This window comes from Pristiophorus japonicus, chromosome 6, assembly GCF_044704955.1.
Source record: "Pristiophorus japonicus isolate sPriJap1 chromosome 6, sPriJap1.hap1, whole genome shotgun sequence".
Taxonomy (NCBI): Eukaryota; Metazoa; Chordata; class Chondrichthyes; family Pristiophoridae; genus Pristiophorus; species Pristiophorus japonicus.
In genome coordinates, this window is record NC_091982.1 from 232,270,128 (window position 1) to 232,287,661 (window position 17,534).

A 17,534-nucleotide genomic window follows, 5' to 3' on the forward strand; every position below is an offset into this window, starting at 1 on the left:
CCAATTTGCGCACAGCAACTCCCACAAACAGCAATGTGAAAATGACCAGATAATCTGTTTTTACTGATGTTGATTGAGGGATAAATATCAGCCAGGGCACCGGGGATAACTCCCCTGCTCCTCTTCAAAATAGTGCAGTGGGATCTTTTACGCCCACCTGAGAGGGCAGACGGTATACAACTGGGCAGGACCGGAACCGATGTCCTAGGTGGAGTGTTTACTTGTGTTGTTGGGGAGGGTTTAAACTAAAATGGCAGGGGGATGGGAATCTATGCAGGGAGGCAGAGAGAAGTAAAAAGGGGGCAGAAGCAAAAGTAGGAAGGAGAAAGGCAAGAGTGGAGGGCAGAGAAATCAAGGGCAAAAATCAAAAAGAGCCACATTACAACATAATTCTAAAAGGACAAAGAGTGTTAACAAAACAAGCCTGAAGACTCTGACTCTCAATGCGAGGAGCATTCGTAATAAGGTGGGTGAATTGACTGCGCAGTTAGCTGCTAACGAATATGATGTAATTGGGATTATGGAGACATGGCTCCAAGGTGACCAAGACTGGGAACTCAACATCCAGGGGTATTCAATATTCAGGAAGGACAGACAGGAAGGAAAAGGAGTAGCGTTACTGGTTAAAGAGGAGATTAACGCAATAGTAAGGAAGGACATTAGCGTGAGTGATGTGGAATCTATATGGGTAGAGCTGCGAAACACCAAAGGGCAGAAAACATTAGTGGGAGTTGTGTACAAACCACCAAACAGTAGTAGGGAGGTTAGGGATGGCATCAAACAGGAAATTAGGGACGGGTGCAATAAGGGTACAGCAGTTATCATGGGTGTCTTTAATGTACATATTGATTGGGCTAACCAAACTGGTAGCAATGTGGTGGAGGAGGATCTCCTGGCATGTATAAGGGATGGTTTTCTAGACCAATATGTCAAGGAACCAACTAGAGAGCAGGTCATCCTAGATTGGGTCTTGTGCAACGAGAGAGAATTAATTAGCAATCTGGTCGTGCGGGGCCCTTTGGGGAAGAATGACCATAATATGGTAGAATTCTTCATTAAGATGGAGAGTGACACAGTTAATTCAGAGACTAGGGTCCTGAACTTAAAGAAATGAAACTTCGATGGTATGAGATGTGAATTGGCTAGGAGAGACTGGAGAATGATACTTAAAGGGTTGACGGTGGATAGGCAATGGCAGACATTTAAATATCACATGGATGAACTACAACAATTGTGCATCCCTGTGTGATGTAAAAATAAAAAAGGGCATGATGGACTTCATAGCGAGGGGATTTGAGTATTGGAGCAGGGAGGTCTTACTGCAGCTGTACAGGGCCTTGGTGAGACCACACCTTGAGTATTGTGTGCAAATTTGGTCTCCTAACCTTCTTGCTATTGAGGGAGTGCAGCGAAGGTTCACCAGACTGATTTCCGGGATGGCAGGACTGACATATGAAGAAAGACTAGATCAACTAGGCTTGTATTCACTGGAATTTAGAAAAATGAGAGGGAATCTCATAAGAAACACATAAAATTCTGACAGGATTGGATAGGTTAGATGCAGGAAGAATGTTGCCGATGTTGGGGAAGTCCAGAACCAGGGGTCACAGTCTAAGGATAAGGGGTAAGCCATTTAGGACTGAGATGAGGAGAAACTTCTTCATTCAGAGAATTGTGAACCTGTGGAATTCTCCACCACAGAAAGTTGTTGAGGCCAGTTCATTAGATATATTCAAAAGGGAGTTTAGATGTGGCTCTTACGGCTAAAGGGATCAGGGGGTAGGGTGAGAAAGCAGGAATGGGGTACTGAAGTTGTATGATCAGCCATGATAATACTGAATAGTGGTGCAGGCTCGAAGGGCCGAATGGCCTACTCCTGCACCTATTTTCAATGTTTCTATGACCCTCGGTTTAATATCTCATCCGAAAGATGGCACCTCCAACAGTGCAGCACTCCCTCAGCACCGCACTGGCGTGTCAGCTTAGATTTATGTGCTCGAGGCTTTGGAGTGGGACCTAAACCCACAACCTTCTGACTCCGAGGCGAGAGTGCTGCCCACTGAGTCACTGGCTGACCTGTCTTTAGCATAATAAATCATACTATGGATTGGCAAATAAAAGATCGTCTAGGGCTCTACGATTTCGGAGGGCCAGAAGATATGCGACTGCCCCATTTGAAAGGCTAAACTAAAAAATCTGTGGGAATGCAAAGTAGAATTTGGAACTGGATATGAAATCGGATTTAAAGTTGCGCCGACGGCCTGCTTTTGGTTTGTATGAATTTAAATGGACAGGAATGGAGTCTGTTCCGTTTTTGTAAAAATCTCCTCCACCCCTACCCTCGTCTGTCTGGAGGGTGGCGGGGGCGGGGGGGGTGGGGAAGAGGGGGAATCGAGGCCGCTGTGTCAGATAAGGGAAAGGTGTGATGCGGTGTACCATAGGCATCACTGCTTGTCCACTTGTTGGTTTCTGTATGCAGGTCAGTTTTGTAAACTATGATCAGCTTCTTAAGTTTGCAGATGATACTAAAATAGGGTGTACAGTAAGGGCAGGGGAATGTGATTATGGCTTTACAGCAAGATTTAGATCTCTTGTGCAACTGAGCAGAGAAATGGCAAATTTAAATGAATACTAACAAATGTAAAGTTCTACATATACAGGTTGAACCTCCCTTGTCCGGCACCCTCGGGACCTGCCCAGTGCCGAATGAGGGGAGGTCATTGGCCCGAGGGCAGGCGGGCAGGAGGTCGGCGGCCCCAATATGGGCCGGCGGGACCCGAGAAGCGCTGTGCATGTACCACCCGGCGGCCGGGAATGGTGCCGGACGAGGGGTGGTGCCAGATAAGGGAGTTCCGGATAAGGGAGGTTCAACCTGTATTATATAATAAAGACCGAAAATGCTGGAAATCTCAGCGGGTCAGGCAGTATCTGTGGGGGGAAACCGAGTTAACGTTTCAGGTCGATGACCCGTAGTCAGAACTGACCCTACATTTTGGGGCAGAACGAAGGGATTGAATTAATGCAGATTTTAGAATTTGAAAGGGAGCTTGAAGTAACCGCAGACTTGGCACTTTTAATGCCAAGACCAAATTTACAAGAAAATGATTAAACTTACCTGTAGAACATGATTTTCTGTGTCAGTATATCTAATATATCGAGAAACCGTAACTTGCCGTATCTTAAATGGGAATGAATGCCTAACATGTTTTGATTGAAATTCTATTTGAATCCGATCCAAGAAGCTAAGCTTTTCTAGAGTTCACTTTCCCCCCTCATAATCAAGGCCGCCACCTTTTTTTGTAAAGTTGTGTTGTGGAAACACAACGGGAGAATTTTAACCCCCAAAAGTGGGTGGGTTTGGTTCGGATGGGGGTGTTTTAAAAGCTAAAACCGGAACCCAACCCACCCAATTGCGGTTTTATTGGAGCTGGGATAAGGGGTGGCTGACCAACAGGCTTGCAGAAGGCGGGTTGGGTAGTTAAATATTTTAATGAGGTTGTATGCCTATACTTAACAGTCATTCTATTTTTAACCACAGTCGGCTGGGTTTCCCAGACCTCGGGGGAACCCGGCAGGTGAAGAGAGTTGACCAGCACTGAAGGTAAGTGACTTGTGGGCCAGGAGGAGCAGGAGTACGTTCTCCAGGTCCAACAAGATACCCAGTGAAAGCCCCGCCCCCCACACGACCTCTTTCTCTTTTCCCCCACCACCACTAGACCTACCCTCTCCCAGACCAGCTTGGCTGTGGCCTTGTGTTGCAGGCTTTCCCAACGAGCAGTCAGCCTATCAATCAGGCTGGCTGTGTGCAGGAAAAACCTACACAAAAACGTCCTAGCCTTCGGGAAACTTGCACTTCCAGGTTTCCTGACCTTCAAACAGCCCCCCCCGCCATCTCCTGCTCTCTCCCTGGCTCTGAGCTAATATTCAGCCCAACAACTTTATTCTTTGGCCTAGGATCCCATCAGCCAAATGACTGAGCAAGTTTCAGTGTTCCAGTCTCAAACTAATTTGGGAGACCAGTAATAATGTGATAACATTTCTAAATATAATTTTTGGAAATAAGTACTCTTGGATAGTGCCATTATATATTCTAGAGTATTCCCTCAACCATCGCACATTCTATCTAGCTTGTTTGTATTGCTATGAAATGCATTTGAAGGACTGGATGAAACCAGCAGATGCTTTAGCATTCTGCAGTTTCTCTGACGCATTCCAATTTTGAGAATAGGAAAGGGTATGTCAATTCGAAGGGTTAATTTCAGTAGTTTAGTCATGTGGTTAACTGTAGGCCAAAGACATGAGAAATGATAGGGTAGAGTTCCACTTGCTGTTGCTATAATTGGGGTGGGAAGATTTGTCTGTTGTCAGTTTGCCAAACAAGTCACCTCCAAATGAACTAATTCTCATTGCTTTCAACTGAATTCCAACAGCTCCATTAGACAGCACATTAGAATTCCTTGCATCCATTCATGTGGCTACAGGAACCCTAAAATTGCTTATTTCTTGTGTCTGGAGACACCACAGTTTGTCTTCAGTTATGTTTTAGAGCTTCTCTTCAAAGTGTCTGACTGCTGTAAAATTAACTGCGTAAAGAAAGAACTTGTATTTATATCATGTCTTTCATGGTCTCAAGCCGTTTTGAAGTGTAATCACTGTTGTAATTTGGATCCCACACACAGCAATAAGATAGTGTAGCCTAATGATTTCAAAGATGTGGCTTGCTGAATACTGTACTTTATCCACTTACAGCCTTAACAGGTGTTTCTGAAATGTCAAGTCACTGTCAGGTGCACATTGGCACAGTTTGTAGTTCACTTTGTACTGTCGGTGTGCATTAACTCGCGTACCTTTTTGAGTAAGCTCACTTGAACCTTTCTTCAGTAGTTGCCACCTTGGGTGTAAAAGGAGAGCGCTAACCAGTTTATAATGCTGCCATTCTCAAATGATTTTACATGTTGTTCAAGTACATAGAATCTTTGGGCTAGACTTTCCAATTAACATCGCCCATCTAAGGCCCATCTATCGCCCAAAACGGACCTCTATCGCCCATTTTGAGGAAAAAGTGGAAACTAGGCCCAAAACATCGCAGAGGCCATTCAGCCCATCGTGCCTGTGCCAGCTCTTTAGAAAGAGCGATCCAATTATTCCCACTCCCTGGCTCTGCCTCCATATCCCTGTTAACTTTTTTCCTTCAAGTACTTTCACAGTTTTGTTTTGGAAGGGCCATGAATATTTTCTGTAACCAGTGCTTCTGATTCTTTAATAGGTATTATGCAACATTGACGAACTCTTTGAAAGGGAAGAGTTGTCTGCGGCACCGGATCCTGGTTGGCCGGATTGTTTCAATACAGGAGTTTTTGTTTACCGGCCTTCCATTGCAACCTACAATGAACTGTTACAGGTTTCGACAGAAGAGGGCAGCTTCGACGGTATGTTTCATTGCCAGAAAGAAAGCCTTGTATGTTGTCTCTCTGGCTCCTTTTACTAGATATTGCAACCAATGGTCTTTGTACTAATGTATCTCGCTGGCCAGCATTTTGACCCAGCGACCTGAAGAAACGGTGATACATGTCCTAAGTCGTGATGAGGAACTTGGAGGTGGTGGTGTTCCCATTCACATGCTGCCCCCATTCATATGCTGCCCTTGTCCTTCTCGAAACATAGAAACATAGAAAATAGGTGCAGGAGTATGCCGTTCGGCCCTTCGAGCCTGCACCACCATTCAATAAGATCATGGCTGATCATTCACCTCAGTACCCCTTTCCTGCTTTCTCTCCAAACCCCTTAATCCCTTTAGCCATAAGGGCCATATCTAATTCCCTCTTGAATATATCTAATGAACTGGCATCAACAACTCTCTGCGGTAGAGAATTCCACAGGTTAACAACTCTGAGTGAAGAAGTTTCTCCTCATCTCGGTCCTAAATGGCTTACCCCTTATCCTTAGACTGTGACCCCTGGTTCTGGATAACCCCAATATCGGGAACATTCTTCCTGCATCAGAATTTTATATGTTTCTATGAGATCCCCTCTCATTCTTCTAAACTCCAGTGAATATAGGCCCAGTCGATCCAGTCTCTCCTCATATGTCAGTCCTGCCATCCCGGGAATCAGTCTGGTGAACCTTCGCTGCACTCCCTCAATAGCAAGAATGTCCTTCCTCAGACTATTCAAGATGAGACCTCACCAAGGCCCTGTACAACTGCAGTAAGACTTCCCTGCTCCTATACTCAAATCCCCTAGCTATGAAGGCCAACATGCCATTTGCCTTCTTCACCACCTGCTGTACCTGCATGCCAACTTTCAATTACCATGACACCTGGATCTCGTTGCACCTCCCCTTTTCCTAATCTGCCACCATTCAGATAATATTCTGCCTTCGTGTTTTAGGTGGTAAAGGTTGCGGGCTTGGGATCATTTTAACGTTGCACTAGGTGCAGTATAACTGCAGCTGGTACAAAGCAAAACTTTGGTAATATTTAAAGCATAAATAGTTCCCAGGCAGTCAAATGTTGAAGAGCTTAAGTTATACTTCATTTCTAATCACTTTGGATGTTGGAAGCGAGCCAATTATTCTGCTGGTTCTTTAATGTAAAAATGCAAAGTTCTGTTTTATTTTCCTGGCCAGAGAGTGATGTATGGTTGGCAGTAAATGTCTGCTCCCCTCACCCAGGTATTTACCAGTTGCCAATAGTTTAAATGTCCTAACCTTAATTAGGAAGATAGCTAGTGGTAATAACTTCCAGTTAATTTCAAACTTGGACTTGCATAGTGTTAAACATTTGAGGAGACTCCTTGCAGTATATAAACACGCTTATTTCAAAGGTGAACATGACATATTGGCAAAACAGTATGGTCTATTCATAAAGTTTTTGTGACACAGTCCCACAGACACAATGGTTTGATGATGGAAATGCAGGGAGTACCTAAGTAAACGCTATAAAAGGACTAACTATAAATAAAGTTGTGAATCAAGGCCTTAAGTGCTCCAGGCTTATCCTGCTCCAGCCATAACTATATAAAGAAAGTTGACTAAATCCCTTTAGATTTCTCATGAAATCTCTTCTCCAAATAAGCACATTTGCAAATGGCAATAATACTGCAGTCAAAAATATAAAGACGAAGTAAGTGATCAAATGTTTAAAGTTTGGGGAACACGAAAATGCATTTCATTGCCTGTTAATACAATGGATGCGATATCTCTCGCGCTTTGTGTTGCTCTCTTTGTGTGTCTCTCTCTCTAACTGTGTGTCTCTCTTTTCTGTGGCTCTTGTGCACACTCTCTCGCACGCTCTCAGTCTGTATGTCGCTCTCGCTCTCCTGGGGAACGTGTCTTTCCCAGACGATGCGGCGATGCCAGTTATGCTGGGTCTCTGTCCCTTTTTAAGTTGCGCCAGGATTTCCAGGGCCGCTGTGGGCCTGCACCTCTAGCTGCCTGACTGTCAACACCAGGATGGAAAGGGACCTGTTTTCAGAGGCACCTGAAGAAACTTGCATTAAACCTTGAGCTTGAAAACCTCAAAATAAGAGGGTCCAAAGTGGCCAAGCACTAAGGCAAGGGAGGCTATAAAAGGCCAAGACAACCTGTCTCTTTCAGGCTCTCTGCCGATTTTCCCGTCTGGAGCCATTCTTGCTGCTGCTAAAAGCAGCCAGCAGGGCCGAAGGCTGGCAACGAATCCTGCAGTTGTTGGCCATTGCGTGTTCCCATCCCATCCCTGTTTCCCAGTGAGACAGGTCTGTGTTAGAGATGTGATTGTATCATGACAATGAACCGGCCCAACAAACGTGGAGATTCTGCGGCCTGGACACACGCCTGGGCAAAACAGCGGAGAAGCATCAGGGCTCCAATTCCTCCATGCTTCTTGACGGGTCCTAAATGAAAGTTCCTTGGAGACTCTGCTTTCAACGAATATTGTTTCTGACTCTGAATTACAGCAGTTCCCACCTCCCTCTAAGTCAATACAATTGGGTGTTGTGAGTCCATTATGTTTGCCACTGCCTAAGAAATAGGGTTAAGCTATAAGTGGACAGAAGCACACAGCAGTCGTGTACATAGTGTACATTCAAATGTTTGCGCGATAGGAGAGCTATTCTTTGTAAATTATATATTTTAATTGGCAGACTTATTGGCACCACCACTGATCCGAAAGTAGATGTTATCTGATCAGGCTGAGTACATTTAAATCGGGTTCTAAACTCAACAGATTGGCGCCCAAATTCTCTAGCCTACTAAAAGAATAAAGATTTGAAATCCGCACTGATTAAACACACAATCTCGCAATAACACTGACCAGTACTACATCTCCTTTTCGGGTGCATTCACATTCCCACTAGCTTTGTAGCGACACTAAAGATGGTGCTTAAATGGGAGTTAGTGAAAGATCAAAGTGAGCTCCAGACCTTGCTCTGGACCCCCTCGCCCACCCCCCTTTCCCCAGCACCTCGTGGTTTTGGGTCTGAAATGGAGATCTGCGTGTAAATGTGGTCCTCTGCCGTTCAGACCCCAAAGGGTAAGGAGCGGTGAGACTCTTGACCAAGGTGGATCCCTCGATAGGTTGCATCTCCTGGAGACAATGTTAAAAATGTTTTTATGTCGAAGTATTTTGAGTACAAGCAACCTCGCCAAGAAATTGCTGGAAACGCCACTGCACTCCAAAGTCGAGAATGAGTTTGATGGATGAACACAAGAAATAGGAGCAGGAGTAGGCCACCTGGCCCCTTGAGCCTGCTTCGCCATTCGATAAGATCATGGCTGATCTGATCTTGGCCTCAATGAAGTGTGAAAGTATCCTAAGAGTTGCAAATTAAACTTAGGAAGTTGGTATCCTTTTGAAATATCTAAAGCGTTCTAGTCCATCCAGAAGATGCTTCAGGTACATTTAAACATAAGAATTAGAACATAAGAATTAGGAACAGGAATAGGCTATCTAGCCCCTCGAGCCTGCTCTGCCATAAATGCTATCTATGGAGTGGATTATCGCTAACTTGCTTAACCCTAAAAACATTGGTGTGGAAATTCCGATGTCCCGCGCGCGTATGAAGTGTTTACAGACCCGCAAGGCATCGAAAAAGCCGGTTTTCGGCGCACAATGCGCATGCGCTGAAAACCGGCTTTTCCGATCTGTCAAGCTGGAGCCTGACTGATCGTAGCCAGATCGGGAACGAGGACATTTGTACGGGTAAGATTGCGGGATTTACCCATATCTTGCCCGACAAATGTCCTCAAAACTCTTGCTCCTGAAAAAGCAGGCATTTAGCCGACTGTTACAGGCGCATGTGTTTTAAAACATACAAAAACATATTAAAATAAAATTATAAACACACAGTTTATTGTTTAAAAACCCTCCCCACTATGGTAAGTTTAATTTTAACCATGATTTAAAAAGAACTTTTTTAAAAATCGGGATTTTATTTTATTTTTATAAGACAATAACTTTAATTTCAATTAATTTTAAATGTGTGTGGTCTGTTATTATTTTGTGTGATTGCTTTTGTTCCCATTAATAGCACTGAGAACTGGTAGATTTGCGCGTCTCAGTGCTATTAATGGGAACCTGTGAAATACTTACCTGATTGGCTGAGCAGTCACACGCGACTGCATCTTCTGCGTCGGAACCCTCTGGGCGGGAGCGCGCTTCGCCGCGTGGGAGGAGAAGGCCTCCCCATCGGAAATCGGGGCGCTTCCTAGACCACCAGGTAAATTCGTAAAAAAATATCCAACGAGGAGGCAGTTGCCTGTAGGAAGACCCCCAGAGGAATTTCTGGACCATAATTCTAGCAATTAACTTATTGAACCATTGGGTTCTGCAACTTTTCACCAACTTTCCGATTACCAATATTGCAGGTATGAAGAGGCTAAATTCCATTAATGTATCGGGCAAGCAGTGTAGTAGAGGAGTATGTCACAATTGTGGCCTTGCAAAAACACACTGGGCTCATTTGAACTTTTGCCAATTGGTGTAAAACGGGTGATACAGGATCGGCTGTTGGAAGCCTCGCTGACTTCACTGGAAAGAAAGCTCAGGAGCGGTGTATAATGGAAAGCCAATCCAATATTGTCTGTTACACTGTTCCCCAAAGTCTCAAATCCCCCCCACCGTATGCACTGGATAAACAATGAGATGGCTCTTGTTGGCTTACTAAGAAGTCCGTCCCGTTCATTGCTAATTGACATAGTGGGTTTATTTCCCTCTATATAATACCTTTCAGATCCATGTGTCAGCAGTCAACCTCCTTCCTCCTCTGGTTCACCACAACACGTCTCAAGTTAGCATGAGACAGCTCCGTGGTGGAGTATATGGGACAGGCTTTCTTGATGCACAGTACAGCTGATCAGCCTAACTGTACACAGAGTGGCTTTTCGACTTCACATTCTACCTTTCGAGCCCTCTGAAGAAATGCTGAACACAGTGCTCCTTTATTCACCATAATTAGTCTGCATCAAAGGTACATGTCACAGATAAGACTCATAACGTATCTATTCCTAAATCCTTTGAAGACAGTCTATGCATGTAGCAGTTGCAGTTACTTGTGCTCAAATCCTGGCCCAAGACCGTCCTAAGTGGAGGAAGTGCATCCGAGAGGGCGCTGAGCACCTCGAGTCTCAATGGCGAGAGCATGCAGAAAGCAAGCGCAGGCAGCGGAAGGAGCATGCGGCAAACCTGTCCCACCCTCTCTTACCCTCAACGACTATCAGTCCCACCTGTGACAGAGATTGTGGCTCTCGTATTGGACTGTTCAGCCACCAAAGAACTCACTTCAAGAGTGGAAGCAAGTCTTCCTCGATTCCGAGGGACTGCCTATGATGATGATGAATGTAGTTACTTACTCCAAACCTACTTCCCCTAAACAGGACTTCTTGATGTAACCGTTACTGCCATTGGTGAGGAATAATCTTATTAACCATTATTGTTCCATACTGTAAGTAATTGAAACCTTTCCCGTTGTTTATTATCCTAGCCCCTGAAGTTACATTTTAATCACTCATGGTTCATATCATTCCAAAAGAAAGAAAAAAACTTGCATTATTGTAGCGCTTTTCACGACCTTGGGAAATTTCAAAGCGCTTTACAGCCAATGAAGTACTTTTGGAGTGTAGTCACTGTTGTAATGTGGAACTTTGATGCATCATGCGACAATAGGCACAGCAAGCTCCCACAAACAGCAATGTGATAATGACCAGAATTTTTTTTGTTCTGTTGATTGAGGAATAAATATTGGCCAGGAACACCCTGTTCTTCTTCAAAATAGTGGCCATGGGATCTTTTGCATCCACATTAGCAGACGGGACCTTGGTTCAACATCTCAGCCGAAAGACAGCACCTCCGACAGTGCAGCACTCCCTCAGCACTGCACTGGAGTGTCAGCCTAGATTTTTGTGCTCAAGTCGCTGGAGTGGGACTTGAACCCACGACCTTCTGACTCGAGGCACGAGTGCTGCCCACTGAGCCACAGCTAACACTGTGTAATACTGTCATGTATTTCTCTGCACAAGCACTTTACATATCAGAAGACAAGCTATGCCTTCTTCTCTCGATGCTTCAAAGCCTATTGTCGCATGATGCATCAAAGTTCCACTGTTAAACTTTTAATTCTCCACGATGTCCAACACTATGTAGTAGCCATATCGAAATGATCGCTCTTGTCACACGACTAACATTTCTGGTGGCAGTTGAAACGCTCTTGCTGTAATTATAAGGTACAGACAGAACTCCAGAAGATTAGGCAACTTGGGTATGAAGTAACTTTAGTTATAAATGTAAATGGAAATTGTGCTTCCTCTTTAAAGGGAGTAGTACTGGCACTTGCATTAATGATTCAGTAGCGTAGAACAGCCTTTGTTGTTGCTTCTCTTGAGTCAACAGGATGTCCAAATCAATTCAACATTTATGTAAGGGAGAGCTGGCCTCTTTGCACCTTGGTTGATACTTTAGTAATGGGAAATAAATGCTGGCCTCACCAGTGACGTCCACATCCTGGAACAAATTTTGAACTAAAACAAATGAAAGATACTAGTGCCAATCAACATCATATTATTTCATGACATTGCATGTTGGTGCCATGGCAATTATACATCAGTCATTGAAAGTTGGCATGCAGGTCCAGCAGGCGGTGAAGAAGGCAAATGGCATGTTGGCCTTCATAGCGAGAGGATTTGAGTATAGGAACAGGGAGGTCTTGGTGAGGCCACACCTGGAATATTGTGTACAGTTTTGGTCTCCTAATCTGAAGAAGGACATTCTTGCTATTGAGGGAGTGCAGCAAAGGTTCACCAGACTGATTCCCAGGATGGCAGGATTGACTGACATATGAAGAAAGACTGGATCGACTAGGCTTATTTTCACAGGAATTTAGAAGAATGAGAGGGGATCTCATAGAAACATATAAAATTCCGACGGGACTGGACAGGTTAGATACAGGAAGAATATTCCCGATGTTGTGGAAGTCCAGAACCAGGGGTCACAGTCTAAGGATAAGGGGTAAGCCATTTAGGACCAAGATGAGGAGAAACTTCTTCACTCTTAGAGAGTTGTTAGCCTCTGAAATTCTCTACCGCAGAGAGTTGTTGATGCCAGTTTGTTAGATATATTCAAGAGGGAGTTAGATATGGCCCTGATGGCTAAAGGGATCAAGGGGTATGGAGAGAAAGCAGGAAAGGGGTACTGAGGTGAATGATCAGCCATGATCATATTGAATGGTGGTGCAGGCTCAAATGGCCTACTCCTGCACCTATTTTCGATGTTTCTACCTGTCCATTGTTTCCCCCTTCCCCTCTCCCTTACTGAGCATTGCACCATTTCACTGGTCCAAGGCTGGTACCACACTTAAGTCTCCATTTGCTCTCGCCTCCCTGACAACATGTTGTGGCACCTGTGAACTCCCGGGCATGAACTTGTGCCCTTGCCAAGCTATGGTGGAGCATGTTCAGCCACCCGCTGGGCCTTCCCTCAGCCCCGCACAATAACCTTTCAAGTTCACAGACCGTGTTGAAATGCAATGCAGCACATTCCGCATGAAACATGAAACCATGAGAAGTGGTGCAACTAAGCTGCTGGACGGAAGTTGCTGAATTTTGAGGGAGGAAGATGCCGTGGTCAAAAGATTGCACCATGGCTCCATACACTAGCGAGTGTAGACTTTGTGGTTTTGATAGATCTGTGAAACGGTGGAGTCTGGTGCACAATAATTCTACGCTTCAGTGTCAGTAGACAACAATCCTTTGTCTCTGCCTCAGGAATTTGAAATGTTGATAATTGGTGCTTGCTGAAATGGCAGAGCCTGTGGGCATCAACACTGTGGTAGAGAAATCATTTGCAACAATTTGTAGGGGAAAACAATCCCTTAATTGGGACGGAGGAGCCAGAATGTGTCATCTTCAACAATGTCCTACTGAAGGAGAAAGCTGCACTTTGAAATAACGTTGAAATTTGGCTGGCCCAATCTTACTCTCTGCAGTTCCTTTTTGAAAGATCAATAATTCTGGTGCATGCCAAAGGCATTGTAATTGGGGCCAGTGGTTCTATTCATATAAAGCTTTATTGCTCAATAAGAACAGCTTGATTCAATGGATTAATGTGCTACCTGCAGGGCTGTGGAGTGGATTCGCTCATTTGTTTTCTGTGCTACTCTGTGTCCTTTTCACACTCTGGTGTAAAGAGCCAACTTGAAATGAGCCTTGCACTCTGAACGGGCTATAATTAAGTGGAAGTTCTATAACTAAAGTGGTCCGGGTGACATATTGTCTGCGCAATGTAGAATTTTCTAGCTATTTTAATTGGGATTGAATAAATGATGTTTCCTCTTCTACGTGAGCCAACTTGAAGTATCAAAGGTTTGAGGCGTACAAATTATGTCTAAACAATTTAAAGTTTAAACACCTGTGGCTGCCTTTGTTGAGCACTAGATTCCTTCTGAAAAAGGTATGCTTCCATTTTTCTGTGAAGCAATGCCATTTCCCTCCAGCAACATCCAGCAATACTAATGACTGCCACTTAATTATTTTTATACTTTGCCAATAGAATCATACAACTTTATAGCACGGAAGGAGGCCATTTGGCCCATCGTGTCCGTGCTGGCCAACCAAGAGCTACCCAGCCTAATCCCACTTTCCAGCTCTTGGTCCGTAACCCTGTAGGTTACGGCACTTCAAGTGCACATCCAAGTACGTTTTAAACATGGTGAGGGTTTCTGCCTCTACCACCCTTTCAGGCAGCGAGTTCCAGACCCCCACCACCCTCTGGGTGATTTCTCCTCAAATCCCCTCTAAACCTTCTACCAATTACTTAAAATCTATGCCCCCTGGTTATTGAACCCTCTGCTAAGGGAATAGGTCCTTCCTATCCAGGCCCCTCATAATTTTATACACCTCAATTAGGCCTCCCCTCAGTCTCCTCTGTTCCAAAGAAAATAACCCCAAACTATCCAATCTTTCCTTATAGCCAAAATTCTCCAGTCCTGACAGCATCCTCGTACATCTCCTCTGTACCCTCTCTCTAGTGCAATGTTGCTGTGTTTTATGCTTCAAACTGCTGCTTGGAGGCGGCCCAGGAACTTGGGTGGTGTGGCAAGTATTCCTCGTTCATGAAGTCATAATGTTGGCCAAGGAAAACTGTGCACCGTGAGTACACCTTGTTCCCAGCACAGCACGTCGTGATGGAGTGACTGAGAGGGACCAGGCAAAAATCAGATAGCGCTCTTTAATACATTTTTTTTGAAATGACAGTGCCATTAAGTAGAATAAGCTTCCCCGGTAATCTGTTCTTTTACCGCTAAGTAGCTTCCCTCTCCAATATACAGTTTAAACACAACATGCAGAATTGTTGGCTTTGAGCCACACGTAACTGTTTGCCAAGGATGGCTCTTAAAACTACGAAACAAAGTCGTTTTACAGATCTAGGTACAGATGCGGCGTCAAGAATATGGAATCCAGACTTTGGGATGATCGTTGGCAGGGTCGTCTGGAATCCGTAAAATGTTCCGGAGTCCGGACCCGGCGACCCTACCAACCTCGAGGGCCCCACCGCTGCCTTTACCTTGGGCCTCCTCGTCGGCCCACCTGAACACCCCCTCGGCAGGGGGCCTACCCGAACACCATCTCAGCGGGGCAGGAGGGCCCAAACAGCTCCCCCCCCCCGCCTTTCTGACATTCCCAAATCCGGAAATACCCGAACCTGGGCTCGGATGTTTCCAGATTCGTGACGTCGGAAAGCAAATCGAAAGTCCGGAATCTGGAACGGCCTTGGTCGCGAGGGTTCCGGATTTTAGGCGCTGCCCCTGTCTTTACATTTTGATCGGATTCCCACAGCGTTCAAAAGATGGGCGTGTGTGACCGAGAATGGGAGCTCCCCGCTGGAGTGTAACTAAACTACAAAACCAGTGGGAAGCTGTTCAACATACGCCGCCTCCAGGCCAGGTCCAAGATCACCCCACCCTCTGTCGTTGAGCTGCAGTATGTGGACGATGCCTGCATCTGTGCACATTCAGAGGCTGAACTCCAGGGTATAGTCAATGTATTCACTGAGGCATAAGAAAGCATGTACCTTACGCTTAACATCCGTAAGACAAAGGTCCTTCATCAGCCTGCCATCGCCGCACAGCACTGCCCTCCAATCATCAAGATCCACGGCACGGCCTTGGACAACGTGGACCATTACCCATATCTCGGGAGCCTCTTATCAACAAAGGCAGACATTGATGCGGAGATTCAGCATCGCCTCCAGTGCACCAGCGCAGCCTTCGGGCGCCTGCGGAAAAGAGTGTTTGAAGACCAGGCCCTCAAATCTACCACCAAACTCATGGTCTACAGGGCTGTAGTAATACTCGCCCTCCTCTATGGGTCTGGGGCATGGACGATGTACAGAAGACATATCAAGTCACTGGAGATATATCACCAACGATGTCTCCACAAGATCCTGCAAATCCCCTGGGAGGACAGGCGCACCAACATCAGTGTCCTCGACCAGGCTAACATCCCCAGTATTTAAGCACTGACCACATTCGATCAGTTTCACTGGGCAGGCCACATAGTTCGCATGCCAGATACGAGACTCCCTAAGCAAATGTTTTATGCGGAGCTCCTTCATGGTAAACGAGCCTTCATGGCAAAGGAGGACAGCAGAAACATTATAAGGACACCCTCAAAGTCTCCCAGGTAAAGTGCGACATCACCACTGACACCTGGGAGACCCTGGCCGCAGACCACCCGAGGTGGAGAAAGTCCACCCGGGAGGGCGTTGAGCTCTTTGAGATTCAGTGTAAAGAGCATGGCGAGGCCAAGCGCAGGCAGCGGAAGGAGCGTGCGGTAAACCAGCCCCACCTACCCTTCCGCGACGAATGTCTGTCCCACCTGTAACCGGGTCTGTGGCTCTCGTATCAGACTGTTCAGCCATCAAAGAACTCACTTTGGGAGTGGAAGCAAGTCTTCCTCGATTCCGAGGGACTGCCTATAATGATGATGATAGGATCCACAAACATTCGGATGTTTAAACGGAGCTGGCTTTTTCTGGCCATCTTCCAGTAAAGTTTTAATAAAAGGAACCTTTTAATTTATAGGCTTCAAATATTATTTGGTGGTTATCATTTTTATCAGGATATTCAAAAAGTAAACACTAGATACAAGATATATACAAATGTTGTGTTGGAAATTACTGATGGCCATATTAGCAGCCCTCATCTGATATTAAAAACCGAAAATACTCAGCGGGTCAGGCAGCATCTGTGGAGCAAGAGAGAAACCGAGTTAACGCTTTGTCAGAACTGGAAGAAGTTGGAGATGTAACCGGTTTTTAAGCGAGTGCAGAGGCAGGGAAAGGGGGAGGGGAGGAACGAACAAAAGGGAAGGTCTGTGATTGGCTGGTGGGCAGGAGAGATGAAATGACAAGGGATGAAGGTGCGAGGCAAAAGGGGGTGGTGATGAAACTAAAGATGGGTCTGGAGGAGCTGCTGTCTGGGGAAAACAGGAGCACTGGTTATGATCTGAAGTTCTCGAAATCCGTGTTGAGTCCGGAAGGCGGTCGTGCCTAATCAAAAGATGAGTTGTTTCTCGAGCTTCATTGGAACAGTGTAGGAAGCTGAAGAAGTGGGACTGGGATGTAAAATTAAAGTGGCAAGGAACCGGAAGCTAGTGGTCATGCTTGTGGACTGAAGGGAGGTGTTCAGCAAAGCCATCACCCAATCTGCATTTGCTCTCCCTAATATGGAGGAGACCACACCGAGAACAGCGAATACAGTATACTATATTGAAAGAAGTACAAGTGAATTGCTGGAAGGGGTTTTTGGAGCCCGAGACGGTGGGAAGGGAGGAGGTAAAAGCACAGATGTTGCATCTCCGGCGCTTGCACGGGAAGGTATAGGGGGTGATGGGAGAGTGGACCAGGGTGTCACAGAGTGAGTGGTCCCTTTTCGAGATTTCTCTTTCACCCGGCCCACCCCGATGCCCCCTCTACTGATCTGGTTAATGCAACGGTACCGCAGTTTGATGATGGGAAGAGGTGGAAATACGGTGGAATGTCTCAACACATTCTGCCACAGGTGCAC

The 17,534-nt window shown here is 45.5% G+C and overlaps 1 protein-coding gene across 3 annotated transcripts in view; it reads left to right on the forward strand.

The window, feature by feature from the left end:
- Positions 1 to 17,534, forward strand: part of LOC139265987 (glycogenin-1-like) — a 75,835-nt gene that overhangs the window by 23,279 nt on the left and 35,022 nt on the right. For all 3 annotated transcript variants that reach the window (XM_070883676.1, XM_070883677.1, XM_070883678.1), the window contains one exon: positions 5,267 to 5,429. In XM_070883676.1, the coding sequence (XP_070739777.1) occupies positions 5,267 to 5,429 (163 nt within the window). The remainder of the gene's footprint in view (positions 1 to 5,266; positions 5,430 to 17,534) is intronic.